The 20232-nt window shown below is 40.2% G+C and overlaps 1 protein-coding gene across 6 annotated transcripts in view; it reads right to left on the minus strand.

The window, feature by feature from the left end:
* RAB6A (RAB6A, member RAS oncogene family) overlaps positions 1-20232 on the minus strand; it is a 102016-nt gene that overhangs the window by 60213 nt on the left and 21571 nt on the right. The window contains exon 1 of one of the 6 annotated variants that reach the window (XM_077866992.1): positions 19488-20042. The exons of 4 other annotated variants lie outside the window; for them this stretch is intronic. In XM_077866992.1, coding sequence (XP_077723118.1) covers positions 19488-19557 — 70 coding nt within the window. In that variant the 5' untranslated portion in view covers positions 19558-20042. Of the gene's footprint in view, positions 1-19487; positions 20043-20232 lie in introns of those variants that run through there. One more of the 6 variants, XM_077866991.1, reaches the window with a different exon arrangement.

Raw genomic sequence — 20232 nt, forward strand, 5'->3', positions numbered from 1 at the left:
CTTCTATTTCTATTCCATTTCTGTTTGCTGAAGCTTCATGGTAAGAAACACATCCTTTTCAAAAGACGGAAAACACGTGATTCCAGTGTTTAAGAGCAGCTGTTGGGAAATAGAGGTTATGATATCCAAAGACAAGATAGATTCCACTTGGCCTCTGGACCAGCATATTGTGCCTTTTTGGAAAAAAAGGATAAACTTTGGGATAATTTGGAGTTGTAACAGTCATTTGGGGTAAGCTCTGACAGATAAATCCATGTTAAGGGGCACTCTTAAAAAAGCAGATCCCAAATCTCTCAGAGACAATGAAATGCATTCTTTCTTTGGTATGCATAAGTGTCTAAAAGACAAAATGACTTCAGAACAGCTCTGAAAGGATCCTTACAGCACGCAAATAAAAATGTTTAGTTTAAAAAAAAAATACTTTGGCCACCTGAGCAGGGAACCTTAGATTAGTCCATCTGTCAGAAAAACAATTTGGATCCAACTATTCTTTTTAGTTTTGCATCTGAAGGAAGGGTAAGTTTTTTCTTTTTAATTTTATTTGAGAGAGCACGAGAGCAATGAATATACATGGGGTGGCGATGGAAAAGGGGGGGCAGAGGAGGAGGGAGAACAAGCAGACTTGGTGCTGAGTGTGGAGACCTATGCAGGACTCAATCCTACAACCCAGAGATCATGATCTGAGTGGAAACCAAGAGTTGGACACTCAAGCAACTGTGCCACACAGGCACTCCAAGGCTAAGATTATTTTTAAAGCAAAAGCCATAAGACCTGTGTCTGTATGATTATGTACATCTATATACAGACACAAGACACTTTTCTACCTCTAGATGGTATTGCCGAAATTAATTTATAAACAGCTCTATTTAATTGGCTTAGAGAAAAATAAGTGCTTATAAAAATCAAGTAAACTAACCAAATGTTTTTCAAATTCACATGCTCTGGGATAATCTTTGATAAATAAAGTATAGTTTAAGTTTGTTGGGGTTTACCTTCTTTTAAGATTTATTTACTTATTTGAGAGAGAGAGTGAAAGATCACGAGCAGAGGCTAAGGGCAGAAGGAGAAGCAGACTCCCCGCTGTAGGGCTCCATCCCAGGATCATGACCTGAATTGAAAGTAGATGCTTAACCAAGCCACCCAGGAGCCCTTTTTTGTTGTTTTTGTTTTGTTTTGTTTTTGACAAGTTTGTTTAATTAAGACAAACATGTCTTAGAGTTATCAACACCGAATATAATGCAAACATAAAACTTTTATTCCATCTGGGTTTATTAGTCAAATAAGTTCATGTTCTCTCTGTTGTGAAATTTGATGGCTGACTTTGACTAATGTCTTATGAAGTTTCTGTGAGTAACTTAAACCTAATTGTTGGGTATCAAATTATTCAGATAGATGCATGAAAATGGGTAAGACTTTTTAGGTAAAATAATTACGTTTTATGGTATGTAGGCTTAAAAAAAGAAAGTAGCTTTCCTAAATCTTTCCTGGTAACTGGAAACTTTATAGACTTTTGCCAAGTTAAATTAAATGATGGAATTTCATTATATTACTGGAATTATTTTCTACACATGATAAAAACTACAACATTAATTAGTAAACATAAATTATCCATTTTGGGCTTTTTTTATTTTTATTTTTTAAATTTTTATTTATTTATGATAGTCACACACAGAGAGAGAGAGAGAGAGAGAGAGAGGCAGAGACACAGGCAGAGGGAGAAGCAGGCTCCATGCACCGGGAGCCCGACGTGGGATTCGATCCCGGGTGTCCAGGATCGCGCCCTGGGCCAAAGGCAGGGGCTAAACCGCTGCGCCACCCAGGGATCCCCATTTTGGGCTTCTTATTAAAGAGAAACTAAAGATATTTGGGTCTACTGGTAAATATGTTTTATGCCATGCTGACAAAGCACATTTCTAGAAATTATAAAATGTATTTACAAATTTGCCAGTCTATGATTGCTTACAGCTTAGTTTTCACTGAGAATTAAAGATTCTAAGGATTAAGAATTCTAATTCATATATGTAAAACTACTAAAAAACAATAAAGATGGAAGAAACAACTGTATGTGAAATGTATGCAAGGAAATAGGATGCCTGTTTTTGGTAAAGGGTATGAGTAATGGAAATGCATTGTGTTGATGGAAACAAAAGTGATTTTGCCCTAAACTAAAGCTGGATATTTTGGAAAGGCAAAGAGTAACAAACAAATTAAAATAGACACAGAAAGTTAAAGAAGGTTTTCAGAAAAGGAATCTTGGGAAAAGAATCATAGGTGTGTATCAAGCTAAGATCAAAATGCATTTGTTTAAAAATAAATTTTATGGGGTGCCTGGGTGGCTCAGTCACTTCGGCTCAGGTCATGATCCTAGGGTCTTGGGATCAAGCCCTCCACTGGGCTCCCTGCTTACAGGGAGTCTGCTTCTCCCCCTCTCCTGCTCTCCCTGCTCACACACACTCTCACTTTCAAATAAATTAAAATTTAAAAATATAAAAATAAAATAAAAATAAACAAACTTTAAAATTACAGCAGCTGGGTAACTTAGTTAAGCATCTGACTCGATCTTGGCTCAGGTCTTGATCTCAGGGTCATGAGTTCAAGCCCCACATTAGGCTCCATTAAAAAAAAATCACATTAAAAGTATACTGATACAAAACTGGAACGGCTTTTTTTGGTTGTTTAAACTCAAAATTTTCTTAAGACTATTGGTCTGTTCTTAATAAACTGTAAACAAAGTTTCTTTACTGTTATGTAATCCACCTGGAAACAGGGATTCTGTGGTTTGCTTTATCACATCTTTGCTTATTTAGAAAAACCAAGTCTTCTCTATTCAAAAAGAACTAAAGCTTCTACAGCTATATAAACTTGTACAGGGGATCCCTGGGTGGCTCAGCAGTTTCACGTCTGCCTTTGGGCCAGAGCGTGGTCCTGGGGTCCCAGAATCGAGTCCCTCGTCAAGCTCCTGGCATGGAGCCTGCTTCTCCCAATGCCTGTGTCTCTGCCTTTCTTTCTCTCCCTCTCTCTATCATGAATATATAAATTTTAAAAATCTTTTAAAAAATTAAAAAAATAAACTTGTACAGTTGTCCTTTATTATTTATTTATTTATTTATTTATTGTACAGTTGTTCTTTAAATATTTTTTCACTTTGGCCAAGTAGATAATTAAAACTTTTTAAAAAAACAGTTGTATTAAAAAAAAAAAAACAATTTATTTATTTGACACAGAGAGAACGTGTGAATGAGCACACAAGCAGGAGGAGCAGCAGGCAGAGTTGCAGAAGCAGCACGCTCCCTACTGAGCAGGGAGCCCGATGCAGGGCTCAATCCCAGGACCCTGGGATCATGACCTGAGCTGAAGGCAGACACTTAACAACTGAGCCACCCAGGCACCCTAAGTAGATAATTAGTTTCATAATTTTCTGTGATCCTTTTTTTTTTTAATTTTTATTTATTTATTTATGATAGTCACACACAGAGAGAGAGGCAGAGACACAGGCAGAGGGAGAAGCAGGCTCCATGCACCGGGAGCCCGATGTGGGATTCGATCCCGGGTCTCCAGGATCGTGCCCTGGGCCAAAGGCAGGCGCCGAACCGCTGCGCCACCCAGGGATCTGCGATCCTTTTCAGCCAAGTGTCCAAATCTTTCAATATTCTTGACAAACTTCCTAAAATTTAAATTCTAAGGAATTTTTTTTTTTTTAATCTTGAACTAACTGAGAATTTCCAGCAGGTCCTTGGAACATCTCAAAGGATTTGTTCTCTCTCCTTACACAGAGAGATACTGCACCAATTAGGCTTGATGATTGTTAAGTTACATGATAAACACTGTCAAATAAGAATACTCAGCCTTCATGGATTGGGAGAACAAATATTGTTAAAATATCTATGCTACCTAGAGCAATCTATACATTCAATGCAATCCCTATCAGAATACCATCAACACCACAGAGCTGGAATAAACAATCCTACAATTTGTATGGAACCAGAAAGACCCCAAATAGCCAGAGAAATGTTGAAAAAGAAAACCAAAACTAGTGACAACATGATTCCAGACTTCAAGCTCTATTACAAAGCTGTAATCATCAAGACAGTATGGTACTAGCACAAAAACAGACACATAGATCAATGGAACAGAATAGAGAACCCAGAAATGGACCCTCTATCTATGGCCAACTAACCTCAACAAAGTAAAAAATAACATCCAATGGAAAGACAGTCTCTTCAACAAAGGGTGTTGGGAAAACTGGACAGCCACATGCAGAAGAATGAAAATGGACCCATTTTCTTACACCATACACAAAAATAAACTCAAAATGGATGAAACCCCTAAATGTGAGACAGGAATCCATCAAAATCCTGGAGAATACAGGCAGCAACCTCTGTGACCTCAGCCACAGCAACTTCTTGCTAGATATGTCTCCAGAGGCAAGGGAAACAAAGGCAAAAAACAACTATTGGGACTTCATCAAGATAAAAAGCTTTTGCACAACAAACAGCTGACAAAACCAAAAGACAACCTACAGACTGAGAGAAGATATCTGCAAATGTTTTATCAATTAAAGAGTAGCATCCAAAAATCTACAAAGAACTTATCAAACTCAACACTGAAAAAACAAATAATCCAGTCAAGAAATGGGCAGAAGACATGAACAGACATTTCTCCAGGGAAGACATACAAATGGCCAACAGACACCTGAAAAAATGTTCCACATCACTTGGCATCAGGGAAATACATTCAAAACCACAATGAGATAACACTTCACACCAGTCAGAATGGCTAAAAAGAACAAGTCAAAACAACAGATGTTAGCAAGGATGCGGAGAAAGACGAACCTTACACTGCTGGTAGGAACGCAGGCTGGAGCAACCATTCTGGAAAACAGTATGGAGGTTCCTCAAAAAGATTAAAGCTATGCTGCAACCCAGCAAATGCACTACTAGGGATTTACCCCAAAGATACAAATGTGGTGATCCAAAGGGGTACCTGCCCCCCAATGTTTACAGCAGCAATGTCCACGATAGCCAAACTATGGAAAGGGCCCAGATGTTCAATGACAGACAAGAAAGATGTGGTCTGCACGAGCGCGCGCGCGCACGCACACACACACACACACACACACACACACTGGAATATTACTCAGCCATAAAAAATGAAATCTTGCCGTTTTGCAAGGGCATGGATGGAACTAGAGGGTATTATGCTGAGTGAAATAAGTCAATCAGAGAAAGACAATTATGATTTCACTCATATGTGGGATTTAAGAAACAAAACAGAGCAGCAGAGCACCTGGGTGGCTCAGTGGTTGAGCATCTGCCTTTGACTCAGGTCGTGGTCCTGGGGTCCTGGGATTGAGTCCTGCAGGGGACTCCCTGCAGGGAGTCTGCTTCTCCCTCTGCCTATATCTCTGCCTCTTTGTGTCTCTCATGAATACATAAAATCTTTAAAAAAATAATAATAAAATGAAATTCTAATGGAATACTGATTGCTTTACTTTTTTGTTTTCCAGATTTAAAGGACCCCCTTTTCCCCCTCCTTTTAAAGTAATCTAAAACTTACACCAACTCATAAAGTGTATCTTTGCAACAAAGACTGAAGCATTTATTCTCCCCCCCCGATCCTTCCAGAATTCTGAAACTCTTATTAAATATTCTTGATTTTCATGACATTATATGTATTTCCGTAACTTCAATGAGAATCTGTTCTCCTGGTAGTGGCATTCATTCCCTATGACCTAGCCCCTACTTCCTTTGATCCACAGCTCATAAAAAGGAATATACTTCAATTTTGCAAAAACCTAATCAAATCCATAGAGAACAATCATACTTCAGTAGGACAATCTTTCCAGAATGATGAAACCATCAAACATCATAATCTGCATCCTGGATATTTCATCTCTTGATGAAAAGGTATCTCCAAAAGACTCTTCAACCCCACTGGAAAGGCCCCTATCAGATACTGTTAACCAACCCTTGTGCCACCAAACTCCAAGGACAGATTTTTGGATTCATCAATCACATTTAAAGAAAGCACCCAAGCCTAACTGGACCTGTACACCAACTGATGTCCTGAAAGACTTCTAGGAGTTGGAAGCACATAACAGATAAAGGAGACAGTTTTTCCAAGATGACTGAACTAGGCCTATACACTTTTTTCTTGCTGCTGCTTCTTTCCTTATTTCTCCCTCTCTTTTTTTGGAAAAACAATGCTCTTATCCATATTCCTCAATCTAGTGCAAAAGGGAAAACTTTCAGACTGCAGGATCCATCACCAAAAACTCCAATCTGTTCATGATGTTAGAGATACCTTGGTCTTACCTGTAGACAATTTCTCCAATGATTTGTTCCTCTGCACTCAAAGAGAAATACAAATGGGCTAACTCCTTTTTTTAAGACTTTTAGAAAAGACCTCTTTACTATGGGACGATACCTCGCAGAATGTCATCCCAATTCCTCTGATCTCTGACTTAAAAAGGTCAATCAGGAAATTCCAGCTAATGGATCTATCAACAATCATACTATAGCTGGAGTCCTCTGCACTCCACCTGGTTTCATTTTTGCCTACAATAGATGGCATTACCCACGGGCATACAAATGTTTAGATAACTGACAACCTGGAAGTCGTTACTTATTGGGACATTTAATTCCCTGTCAAATCCATAATAAATCAGAAACCTCCCACTGATTCATTCCATTCAACCTCCATAGCTGCCTTAAACAGGAACTTGCAGGAGGACTCTATGACTCCAGGTTTCCCTACATGGGGAACTTTCTCCTCAGGTGCGAGTAAGAGCCAAGGAGCGCATCATCATAAATCTCTCCCTAATTTTAGGAGAGTTGGCTGATTTCACAGTCAAAGCAGTAGCAGCCCAACAATGATCCCTTGATTCACTGGCTAAAGTAGTTCTGTAGCAGCCCAACGATGATCCCTTGATTCAATGGCTAAAGTAGTTCTGGATAATGACATAGTCCCTGATTACCTACTAGCTGAACAAGAAGGCATTTGCGCAATTGCAAATACCACCTGTTGCAAATGGATAAATGCCTCCGGAGAGATCTACACAAGAAATTCAGTTTACACAAGATCAGGAAACAAGCCCACAACAAATTTCACCTAATGATCCCTGGTCTTTTGACCTATTTTTTAGCTGGTTACCTTCAGGTTTGGGCTCCTGATTTAGAACCATCATATAAACTGGATTTTTCATATACTTTTGATTCTGCTTTGCATAACTGTTTTTAACCCTCGTAGAGTCACACATCAAATCTTTATAGAAATGACATACTCAATAGAGTCATGCTAGGTCAGTGCTTCAAGATTTTCCCCCACATTTATGACCCTGACAAGATATAAATATTTTATTTATTTATTCATGAGAGACACAGAGAGAGAGGCAAAGGGAGAAGCAGGCTCCATGCAGGAAGCCCGATGTGGGACTTGATCCTGGCACTCCAGGATCACGCCCTGAGCTGAAGGCAGGCACTAGGCGCTAAACCGCTGAGCCACCCAGGCATCCCGATCCTGACAAGATATAAACTTTAATAAGAAATGAGGGGTGGGGAGCAGCCCCGGTGGCACAGCAGTTTAGCGCCGCCTGCAGCCCAGGTTGTGATCCTGGAGACCCAGGATCGAGCCCCATGTCAGGCTCCCTGCATGGAGCCTGCTTCTCCCTCTGCCTGTGTCTCTGCCTCTCTCTCTCTCTTTGTGTCTCTCATGAATAAATGAATAAAATCTTTAAAGAAAAAAAAAAAGAAAGAAATGGGTGGTGGGGAGGAGGGCGGAACACTGAGTGGCTCAGTTAAACGTCTGCCTTGGGCCCAGGTCATGAGCCCATGGTCCTGGGATCGAGTCCCTTATCAGGCTCTCTGCTCAGCGGGGAGCCTCCTTCTCCCTCTCCTGCTTCCCCTGCTTGTGCTTTCTCTGTCGAATAAATAAAATCTTAAAAAAAAAAAAAAAAAAAAGAAGGAAATGTCTGAGGGGCTCCAGGGTGGCTCACAGTCAGTTTAGCATTAATTAGACTCTTGATTTCAATTCAGGTCATGATCTCAGGGTGATGAGATCAAGTCTTGTGTTGATCTCCGCACTCAGCACGGAGTTGGCTTGAGATGCTCTCCCTCTCCCTGCAGCTTCCATGTGCACATATGTGGGCACTCTAAATAGATAAAAGCTTAAAAAAAAAAAGAAAAAGTCTAAGAGTTCTCCCTTCTAACCTTCACTGTTACTCAAATGTGGCCTTAAATGGTTTCCAATTGCTGTGTACTTTCCCTCCAATGTAAGACACGTGGGGGAAATGTCCTTCCTGGCACCAAAGGACAAAAGCACTAAATAGGGAAAACCTGACTCTTGACCAGCCATGCTTTCAGAGAATGATTTTAATCTAAAGGGGAAAAAAAATAACAGAAACCTCATTTAAAATGGAAGTCAGGAAGCCAGAGGAGGAGCTTTCGTGTCATACCATTCACCACAGCCCTTTGCAGACCTACCAGGAAGAGACTTACCTTGCATTCTCAATAGAAGAAGCCTACTTTACTACCCCAGAAGGATGAAGGAAGATTCCCTCTTTGCCTAGCAACAGACTAGCCAATAAAAGACTGTTACAGCTCAGCCAACAAATAGTCACTATGCTCCAAACTCCTAGTTTACCCCCATGGACTTTTTATTTATAACAACCCCTCCCAATTTCCCTTCCTCTCTCTATACAAGAGTATTTCTCTCATTTGATCTTCAGACTTGTCTATTGTTCATGATGGCTTACTGGTCCTGATCTGCTATTCCGAATAAATCATTTTGCTGGCAAAATAACTGGCTGTTTTATTTTTAAGGTTGACTTTGTTCTAAAAGTGACCAAATGGGAACACCTGGGTGGCTCAGTTGGTTTAGAATCCGCCTTCGGCTCCGGTCATAATGCTGGGATCAAACTCAGCATGGGGGGTGGCGGAGCTCTCTGCTCAGTGAGGAGCCTGCTCTCCCTCTGCCTCTGCCACTCTTGCTCTCTCTCAAATAAAATAAAATCTTTCTTTTCTTTTCTTTTTTTTTTAAAGAAGTGATCAGGGCAGCCCCAGTGGCACAGCGGTTTGGTGCTGCCTGCAGCCTGGGGTGTGATCCTGGAGACCTGGGATCGAGTCCCACGTCAGGCTCCCTGCATGGAGCCTGCTTCTCCTTCTGCCTGTGTCTCTGCCTCTCTCTGTGTCTAAGAATAAATAAAAGAAAGAAAAGAAAAAAGAAAAGAAAAGAAAAGAAAAGAAAAAGAAAAAAAAGAAGTGACCAAATAAATAAGCCTACAAAAGTGGGGTTTGAGTTTTTGAAAATTAAAATTTTTTTGTGATAAACTAGATGTCCTAAAATTTGCCCTTTTCACAATTCAGTAGAAATAAGTTCAAAATGTTTTAAGGTAAAGAGGTAAAGAAGTTATTCGTTATTCTGATTTACATTTTTTAAAAGATTTTATTCATTTATTCATGAGAGACAGAGAGAGAGAGAGAGAGGCAAGACATAGGCAGAGGGAGAAGAGAAGCTCCATGCAGGAAGCCTGATGTGGGATTCAATCCCGGTATTCCGAGATCACACCCTGAACCACCCCACCCAGGCGTCCCTCTGATTTACATTTTTATAAAGTTTATTCTGATAATGTAAAGGATGGACTGGAGAAGTAAAAGAACAGAGGTTGGAAGGTACAGAGTAATCTAAAAGATTTAAAACTAACTTATTGCTAGACTATAACCAAGTAGAGAAGAGAGATAATATCTGATTTATTAAAAACTATATCCCCCAGGACCTAGCTCCATGATAAATGATCTTTAAGGTTCTATGATTCTTAGAATGGAAGATGTGCATTTCCCATAGCATTTAATACCTTAATGATGACTGAAAATACTTTTTTGTAACACAGCATAATGAAGCACGATAAAGGGTAAAATGAATGCTAGGAAAAAGGTTAGAGATAGGAGGGTAGAAGTAGGACTATAAAATTACCCAGGCAGGGAAGTTTGGACTTCATCTCAAAGACAAGTCTCTGGGGATGGTTTTTTGCAATCTCACAATGGAAAGATAAGGTAACGGTATTGCTTATTGTAAGTTAAGGAATTACAACATTTGTCCTTTAGTGACTGGCTTCTTTCACTCAGCATGTCATCAAGATTGTAGCATGTATCAGAATTTCCTTCCTTTTTAAGGCTGAATAATATTTCATTGTATGTATATACCACATTTTGTTTATCCATTCATTCATCAATGGACCCTTGGATTGCTTCCATCTTTTCACTAATGTGAATGCTACTATAAACACAGGTACAATTGAGTCAGTTTTAATTTTATAAAATACATTTTTTTAAAAAAGGAAAAAAATAGAAATGGAAAACCCTAAGCAATTCTAAACATTCAGAAATGTTGGTTCCCAGAAAACCTAACTCACTCAAGGTAGAAGGTAGAAAGTAAATGGAAAAATGGTAATTGGCTTAAAGGTTTTAAAAAGACCAATTTTAAACTGACAATAGAGAAAGCAGAGAAAAATTCTGATTTGTGCCAGAGAACCCCCAAATGGTTCAGGAATTGCTGGCACCAAGTATATCTAGAAATAAGGACAGAGGTGGTGGTAAAAAGAAGTCTGTTTAAAAGGTAGACTGACACCCTCTCACATTCCTTCCACTGTTCCACACACTCAGGTCCCTCTCCCACCTCACCAGAAGATTAAAGGTTTATGCAATGAAAAAGCAAGCAGGGAGGTGTCTGGGTGGCTGTCATTATGCATCCTACTCTTGATTTTGACTCAGGTCATGATCTGAGAGTCACGGGATCAAACCCCACATGGGGGCCTTGAGATTCTCTCAGCCCCTCTCTTCCCCTCCCATCCTACTCACACACTCAAAAAATAATAATAATAAAATACACACATGTATATATAATACAATACTCAGTACACAAAATGAAAACAGACACATCAATATGAAGGTCAAAAGACCAAGATTCATAAAGGCAACGTAAAGAATCTACAAGGCTATACATTAATGTCTCTGAATTTCTTTAGGAAGAATATATCCAACCTAAAATTATAAACCCCACCAAACCTTCAGTGTATAAGTTGTCCAAACACATTTTTGGACCACAAAGTTCTCAAAAAACTTCCTCCCATCCTCCCATGTTTCCTTCATTAGGAAGCTACCAATTGGACAGTATGTTCAACTTAATGAGAGAATAAACCAATAAAAAAAGAAAAAAAAATGAAAAAAAAAACAAAAACACAACAAAAAAAAAAAAAAAAGAAAAAAGAAAAAAATGTAATCTGAGAAATAATGGATCCATCCAACACAAAAGAAAAGGGAATCCTCAAAATGATGCCAAAGGTAGATTCCAACTTGAGAGCTGAGCACACAAATCACAGGGGCAGTAACTAGTATAAATCAGAATAAGTCAGAAATAAAATAAAATTTAAAAAAATAAAAAAATAAATAAAAAAAAACAGAATAAGTCAGAAGGTTCTGGGAAAGATATTTCATGGAGATCAAATGATACGAATATATTTTCCTTTGAAAAAATCTGATACATTCTTATAAATGGAGAGGTGATTTACACTGTTGATAAAGAGTATGGGGATAAATTAATGATACATATATAAACTAAAGAATACAGTATGTAAGAAACTATAAGTAATCAATATACATGACTCAGTTATAACAATAATGTATAAATTAAATACTCATCTAACCAAAATATGACATCTATATTTAGAGGATGGAAAAAAAAAACACTGCCAGGTTAGTAATACCTGGCAATGAAAAAAAGAGCCAAAGTCTGATTGTCTCTGGAGCTGTCTATATCAGTAAATATTGCCTTCCCAAGGACAAAAGCTTAACAATATAGCATGGGAATAGATTTTAAAATTTCAAAACAGGGAAATTAGATATTAAAAATATAAAATGTGTAGAGCGCTTGGGTGGCTCAGTTGGTTGAGCATCTCTTGTTTTTGGCTCAGGTCATGATCTCAGGGTTATGTACTACTGTTCTCCAGTAGAGGCTCTGCACTCAGTAGGAGTCTGTGGATGGGGAGGTCCTTTCTCTCTCTGTCCCTTCCTCTGCTCACACACTCTAGTCTCTTTCTCTAAAATTAAATAAATATTTTTTTAAATTACAGAATGTGTTATCCTGGAGATTTCTAAGAGCAGTCCAGTTTAACTGTCACAGCTAAAAACACCATAAAGAGAGCTAACAACTAAATCAAATGTGATATCCTGAATGGCATCCAGAACAGAGAAAGGATTTTTTTTTTTAAAGATTTTTATTTATTTATTCATGAGAGACACAGAGAAAGAGGCAGAGACACAGGCAGAGGGAGAAAGGATTTTAGATAAAACCAAAGAAATCTAAAAAAACCATGGAGTTTGGTTAATAATATAACAATACTGGTTCATTAACTGTGAAAATGTACGTAAAATGTTAATTACAGAGGAAACTAACTGGGTGTGGGATTAATAATCTTTGCAATTTTTCTGTCAATCTTAAACTATTCTAAAACCAAAAAAAAAAGTTTAAGTAATCTCTACACCCAACGTGGTGCTTGAACTCACAACCCTGAGATCAAGAGTCACATGCTCCTCTAGCTGAGCACTCCTTACAAAAATTTTATTTAAACACAAAAGAAACCTGAGAAAGCTGTTTTCATATGTACTAATAATATGAAAAGATCTCGGGATCCCTGGGTGGCGCAGCGGTTTGGCGCCTGCCTTTGGCCCAGGGCGCGATCCTGGAGACCCAGGATCGAATCCCACGTCGGGCTCCTGGTGCATGGAGCCTGCTTCTCCCTCTGCCTATGTCTCTGTCTCTCTCTCTCTCTGTGTGACTATCATAAATAAATATAAATTAAAAAAAAAATATGAAAAGATCTCTAGGATATATTAGGTAAAAAAAAAGCTAGGTGTGAAGTAAAAGTCTGATACATTTTATGTAAGAGAAAGTAAGAAATTATACTCATATTTGCATAAGAAATCCCAGAATACACACAAGAAAAAAATGTATATATAATTACTAAAGGAGGAGGGAGGGGAAAAGGCAACAGTCATAGGAACAGGGTGGTGATAAGTTTCTTCAGAGTATACCTTTTTTTTTTTTTTTTTTTTTAAAGATTTTATTTATCACAGAAGGAGAGGCAGGCTCTAGGCAGGGAGCCCAATGCGGGACTCAATCTGGGGACTCCAGGATCATGCCCTGGGCAGAAGGCAGGCACTAAAACGCTGAGCCACCCAGGGATCCCCTGGAGTACACCTTTTATGTCTGTACTACCTATTAAAAATAAAGTTAGAGGGCACCCCGGTGGCTCAGTCAGTTAAGTGTCTGCCTTCAGCTCAGGTCATGATCTCAGGGTCCTGGGAGGGAGCTCCGTGTCCGGCTGCCTGCTCAGTTGGGCTCCCCCCCACTCATGGAGTCTGCTTCTCTCACTCTCCCTCTGCCCCTCCCCCCTCCATGTGCTACTATGCACTCATGCACTCTCTCTAAAGTAAATAAATCTTGTAGGAGCAGCCCCGATGGCCCAGCAGTTTGGCGCCACCTTTGGCCCAAGGCGTGTTCCTGGAGACCTGGGATCCGGTCCCACATCAGGCTCCCTGCATGGAGCCTGCTTCTCCCTCTGCCTGTGTCTCTGCTTCTCTCTCTCTCTCTCTCTCTCTCGTGATTAAATAAAATCTTAAAAATAAATAAAATAAAATTGCTCTAAAATGAAAAAAATGAAAAAGATTTAAAAAAAAATAAATCTTGTAAATAAATAAGTAAATAAAGTTAGGAGGCAGTGAAGTGATCAGTTTTAAAGCCCTAAGAGAAATGGATTAGATGGACTTCTCAAAGTCTCCTCCAACTCTGGAATGCTCTAATTCAAGAATTTCAGCTAAAAGTCAATTAAACTATTAGTCATTTATGTCTTCCCTGAAACCTGTCACTTCTTTGTACCTTTTCACTATTTTTCTTTTCTTCTGAGATTTTGTTTATTTGAGAGAGAGAATATCAGCAGCGGGACAAGGTAGAGTCTGAATGAGGAAGAAGCAGGCTCTCAGCTGAGCAGGAAACACCACATAAGGTTTCATCCCAGGACCCTGGAATCATGATCTGAGCCAAAGGCTGACACTTAACTGACTTAGCCACCCAAGCACCCCTAACTCTGTCTAAGCAACTGCATTTATCACACTATATTAGTTTAGGTATATTTCTTTCCCTATAAAATGTAAATTTCTTAAGCTTATGCTCTACCAAATCACTTAATAGTATAGTAGTTTTACATAAAAATTTGTTAAACTAAAACAATTAACAAGAACTTGCCATGTGCCAGGCACTCTTCTAAATGCTTCACATTTATTAACTAATTTAATCTTCACAATACCTCTATATGATAGTTCCTATCACTTTTATTTTATAAATAAGGAAATTGAAGCCTAAAGAGGCCAAATAATTTGTCCAAAGTCAGTGGCCAGCGCTAAAATATGAAACCCAGACTGTGTGGTCTTAATTACTAGCTCTACTGTTTAGTTTTAAGGCTTCAAAACCAGATAGTTTTAAGGGCTCCAAAACATTCTTGATTGCCCTACCTTGCAATATGAAGCTCCACGGTACCAATGACTTAATATCACCTAACCCAACAGTTCTTAAAGTGTGGTTCACAGAGTGCCAGGATTCCCAGAACCCTTCTGAGAGTCAAGCCATTTTTTTTTTAAGATTTTATTTATTTATTCATGAGAGACACAAAGAGAAGCAGAGACTAGGCAGAGGGAGAAGCAGACTCCATGCAGGGAGCCCCATGTGGGACTGAATCCCAGGACCCTAGGATCATGCCCTGGGCCAAAGGCAGGCACTAAACTGCTGAGCCGCCCGGGCATCCCAAGTCAAACCACTTTCATAATACTACTATATTAATTGGCTTTTTTTCACTCTCATTTTCTCATGAGTGTACAGTGGAGTTTCCCAGAATCTACATGATAAATGTTATTACAATAGACTGAATACAAGAGGATCCAAGAGAATCTGGCTATCTTTTTGTAATTCAAAGACATCAAAGAGATTTGCAAATATGTAAAACAATGCCAATCTCTCACTAAATTTTTGTTTAAAAAATAGCTCTTTCATATAATGCATTTAATACTATTATTTTTAAATGAATTAAATATTTTAAAATTTTGTTAACTTTCAATACTATTAATATTGATATAAACCATATGAACAGAGTTCTTTAGGGGTCTTAATTTGTAAAAGCATAACAGGTAACGAGATCTTGAGGAGAAAAAATTTAGGATTACAGATGTAGCCAATCTAAACTGTTCAGTACTTCTGATCCCTAAAGGTTAAGATACATTTTCCCTACCCAGCATGTTATAAATCAAAAGAACCAATGTAAAAAGGGTAACATAAAGTGAAAAAATAAGTAGTACTAGACCAGGTATTTGCTTCTACCTGAGATTACATTTCCTAATTTGTAACCCTATTTTGTAACATTTGTTTGTAGTAATATCTTCTACTATAAACCATGAATGGCATTCTTAAAAATGCCTCTGCATTTCAAGACAGTAACCGGAAGGAGCAACAAAAATATTTCTCAAGGAAACTTCAGATTTAAATTGTATACTTCAACATCCTTTTATTAAGCCAGTATGATACTGAAATATAAAAAAAAGTCTAAAAGTCTGTAGAAGATTACCAACACTGATGTCATTAACTCAGTCTGAAGCTCCAAAAACTGAAAAAAACTCATTTTCATTACAGAGACAGAACTTTAATTTTTGACAAACTAAATAGAAGTCTACTTAACTCCAAACCAGTTCCTTGAATACGTCTTTAATATCATTTGACATACTCTTGGGTGCTATACTAATAGAAAATAATTTAACAATAGCTTTAACTAATTTTACTCAACTCAAAAAAAAAAAAAAGTGCAAAATCTTGTCTTATTTTTTTAAGCAAAATGGAAAGAGCTATAAATTATCGGGTTCCCTGCTCCCCTGCCTCCCAAGCATCTAGAGTATCCCTAAAAACTATCAAATAATTTACGCATAAGATGTTATTATTAAACTATTAACAACTTAAGGCCAAAAAGATGGATTCTACCGTAGCAAAGACTACAAATACAGGCTATCAGCTTGGTTTCTGGTAGATTCAGCCAGCTGGCACTATGTTAGGCACTGGGGACACAATGAACAAAAAAATAAGTTTTAATCTTCATGAGACTTGCATTCTACTGTGTGAAAGACAAACACACACACAGGTAAGAATTATAAACATGGTAAATGCTTTGCCACAAATTAGTTTTTAAAAGCTAAATTGTGGAGTTCTAAAACCTAAAAATAAATAATTCATGAAGAGTTACACATCAAGATGACATGGGTTCTACTGACCTTTACTAATGCATAAGAAAACTACAGACACTGCTCATGAAAACAAAGATCAATCTTTCATTGTTGAAGCTATCAAATGGCATTACTTAGCAATATAGTAGCCTTAAAAGATAATTGACCTCATAGTTCCAGAGTTAAAAAGCACGTAAACACAATCCTTAAAAAAACATCTAAGAGGAGCCCAAAGAGACATGACAACTAACTGTAATATGGTATCTAGAACAACAAAAAAAGATAAAAACTAAGGAAATCTGAATAAACTATGACTTTAGTTAATAATAACATACCAATATCAGCTCACTTATTATAACAAATGTACCATACTAAGGTAAAATGGTTAAGAATACTGAGGAATACTGGGGAAACTGGGTGGGGCTATATGGGAACCCTCTGCACAATCTTCTCAATTTTTCTGTAAACCTAAAACTATTCTAAAAAATAAAGTCCACTGGGATGCCTGGGTGGCTCAGCAGTTAAATGTCCGCCTTCGGCTCAGGGCGTGATCCTGGAGTCCCAGGATTGAGCTTCCCTGCATGGTCTGCTTCTCCCTCTGCCAGTCTCTGTCTCTCTCTCATGAATAAATAAATAAATCTTTGAAAAACAAAACAAGGGCAGCCCCCTTGTCGCAGCGGTTTAGCGCCACCTGCAGCCTGGGGTGTTATCCTGGAGACCAGGGATCGAGTCTCTGCCTCTCTCTCCCTCTCTGTCTCTATGAATAAATAAAAATCTTAAAAAAAAAAAAAAAAAAAGAAAAAGAAAAAGAAAAACAAAACAACGTCCATCAAAAAAATCTAAGATAGGGCATCCCTGGGAGGCTCAGCGGTTTGGCGCCTGCCTTTGGCCCAGCGCGCGATCCTGGAGTTCCGGGATCGAGTCCCGCGTCCAGCTCCCAGCATGGAGCCTGCTTCTCCCTCCTCTTGTGTCTCTGCCTCTCTCTCTCTCTGTCTATCATAAATAAATAAATCTTTAAAAAAAAATCTAAGATGACTTCAAGAACTATATGGGGGTTGTTGTCAAAACTCAAAGTAAGAAATGAGAAGCCACAGAACTCTGCAATACGAATTAGAATATAAATACTCAAGGAATTAACAAGAAACTTGCAGATACTGAAGTTATGATTGCTACTCATACTAATACCTTCCTAGGACAGAGATTAAGGATTTTTCATGCAAACTGAATAGCTCTGCATCACAACATAAGGCTAGCAATAACATCCCTAGGAAAAATAAGTAAATAAATAAATAACATCCCTAGAGTGTACAATAAGCACATTAGATCCTATTTATCAATAATGACCAATACACTGTATCTTAAGCATGGCATTGTCCTAAAACTGCCATAAAATTCCTAAACTAGGATCACTCTCAAAGATCTTACCAAGTTACTTCAAGAAACAAGCTTATACTTGCTCAGGAAAATTCACAAAGCAAAGAGGAGACTATATTTTTCCTCGGTAAGCAGGGAGGGGGGTAAAGATTATATGTGAAAAGAGAAAAACGATTTCTCCAATTGGAAGCAATTTCTCAACTAATGTTAACCTACCTTAATGCCATATATATATGTATGTATATATATATGTGTGTATATATATATATTAGTATAAACAGTTCAAGGTGGTAGTAAAAGCTCTGAATTTATAACTGTTATCTGCTTTCCAATCAAAAGAAATTGTCCTCTCTACAGCCTAACCTAAGTAAGGTACCTAGCAGTTAACTCAATGTCTGATGACTTGGGAGGAACTAATCTCTCAATGTCTGAATTTTAAAGATGGTCATGAAAAATGTGAAAAAAAAAAACAAAAGAGGACAATAATTTCTACATTGTTGAGCGCCAAGTTTTATAATTCAGCATAAAATCAGAATCACCACGAGAAATAATTTGAGAGAAAGCCATCACAAAACTAGGAGCTTGTATTTAATACAAAGTAAGCAACAGCAGAAGCCTAGCTAGGTAAGATCATTCCACTTATCACATACTATGGAATATTAAGCATAAAAGGGTCATTTAGCCGAAACGGTATTACATACTGAAGTCTAATTTAGATAACTAGATGATGAATCTATTCTACTCTACTCCATTACTCCCTGGCCCCAAAGGAAATCCTAGAAAACAAAGATGTTGGTTATTCTCAGGCCTTCTCTCACAGGAATCCTAAATATACAATTGGAAAACACTCAGAAGAAACTGAATAATTACTATTTCTCTGGTAATTCTTGTTTGCACCATCATAAAGAATCATACACTGCTTCATATTGAAAGGAGAAAAGGAGGAGGTGAGATGTGAGAAATTCCAAGTAAAATGATCATGACATAGCATCTGGCAGAGATCGCGAAAGCGCCAACAGTGCCAAAAGAATTGTCAGGGAATCAAAGTCATGAGAAGAAAATGAGGTTTTCTAACAAGCCACAGCCTAACCCAAGAAGCAAAAATTGCCCCTGCCGCCGCCACCCCTCTTACCCTCCAACCACTCCATCTTCAAGTCGCCTCCAATTCAGACATATATTCTCCATAACCCAAACTAATTCCCCACCTAAGTAAAAACAATCCAAGAATTTCTACGACACCCCCCGCCACTTCCCACCTCCCACAAGATCCGCACTTCCCAGGGCCAAGCCTCTAAGGAAAACAACGCCCTAATCCCCCCACCCTCCTCGTCCAAGGTTGAGGAGTGACGGTTCCCGGGAGTGGGGCCTCCCGGGGTGGGCCTTCACAGAGCTGACGATCTGGGATAAAAGCAAAGAATAAGGGTGGGGCTCCAAGAAGGGGGCTACGGTTGGTGAGACGACGGAGGCCGGAGGAAGAAAGGGATGGACAGCAGGCTGGGCTGGGCGGGGTGAGACTGGGGCGGGGGTGTGGGGGGGCAGGTCGACGGGAGAGGCCCGGGCTGCGGGGGGGGGGGAAGGAGATGTCGGAGCCGCGGACAGAGGATCAAAATCTGACCGACGGACCAAGACGAAGAGGAGCTGGTAGCTAAACGGGGTCGGAAAACCCCGGGCAGGGCTGGGGGTAATGAGCACGAAACGCGAACGCGAGGCTGATAGACAGCCTTCGCGGACAGAAGGGCCGCACTGGGGGCGGTGCGGGGAAGCCGGGGCCAGCGGCCAGGAGGGGGGGAGCCGCGCACTCACCGCTCTGCTCCCCCAGGAACACAAGCTTGAATTTCCTCAGCGGATTCCCGAAGTCTCCGCCCGCGGACATGATGGAGCCGGAGGAGCTGCCGCCGCCTCAGCCCAGAGACCTCTCGGACCGACGCTGCTCCCACCGGCTGACGAAAAAGGCGAGACGAAGGACCGACACCGAGCTCTCTCGGACCCTCTAGGGCCCGGCGGCGGAGCAAGGCTGCAGGACAGGGCTCCTCCCCACAGACAGGCAGAGGTCGCCGCCGCCTCCCCGCAGAGTCGCCTGGCACCGAGCGAGGCCCGCGGCTGGGGAAGGAAGGATGGCGGTATCGGAAGCAGCCAGGGGTGTGCTCGAGGTTCCCAAGGCTAGCGCCCTTCCCTTCTCAGCACCTGGCACCGAGACTGGGGTGGGAGAAGGGGAGGGTGGCAGAACTGGAGCCGCAGACGCGTCTGGGACCTCTCACGCGCAGCGCCTCAGCTCCCACAGCTGCCGCCGCCGCAGCCCAACCTGCTGAGTGCGCGAGCCTCTAGCGCGGCGCGCGGCGAGCCCGGGCGCGAGCGTGCCGCCCCGCCGGCCGCCGGCGTGCGTGCGTGCGTGCGCGTGCGTGCCACAAGCCAGCGCCTTCCTGGTTTAGCCTGCTCTCCCGGCTCCTACCGCGCGGCGGAGGCCAGGGCAGGTTAGGTTGCCACGCGAATCGGGAGAAGCAAGGAGGAGGCGGGGCGGAACCCTGGGGAAGTGACGGGGGTGGAATAA

This window comes from Canis aureus, chromosome 23, assembly GCF_053574225.1.
Source record: "Canis aureus isolate CA01 chromosome 23, VMU_Caureus_v.1.0, whole genome shotgun sequence".
Lineage (NCBI taxonomy): Eukaryota > Metazoa > Chordata > Mammalia > Carnivora > Canidae > Canis > Canis aureus.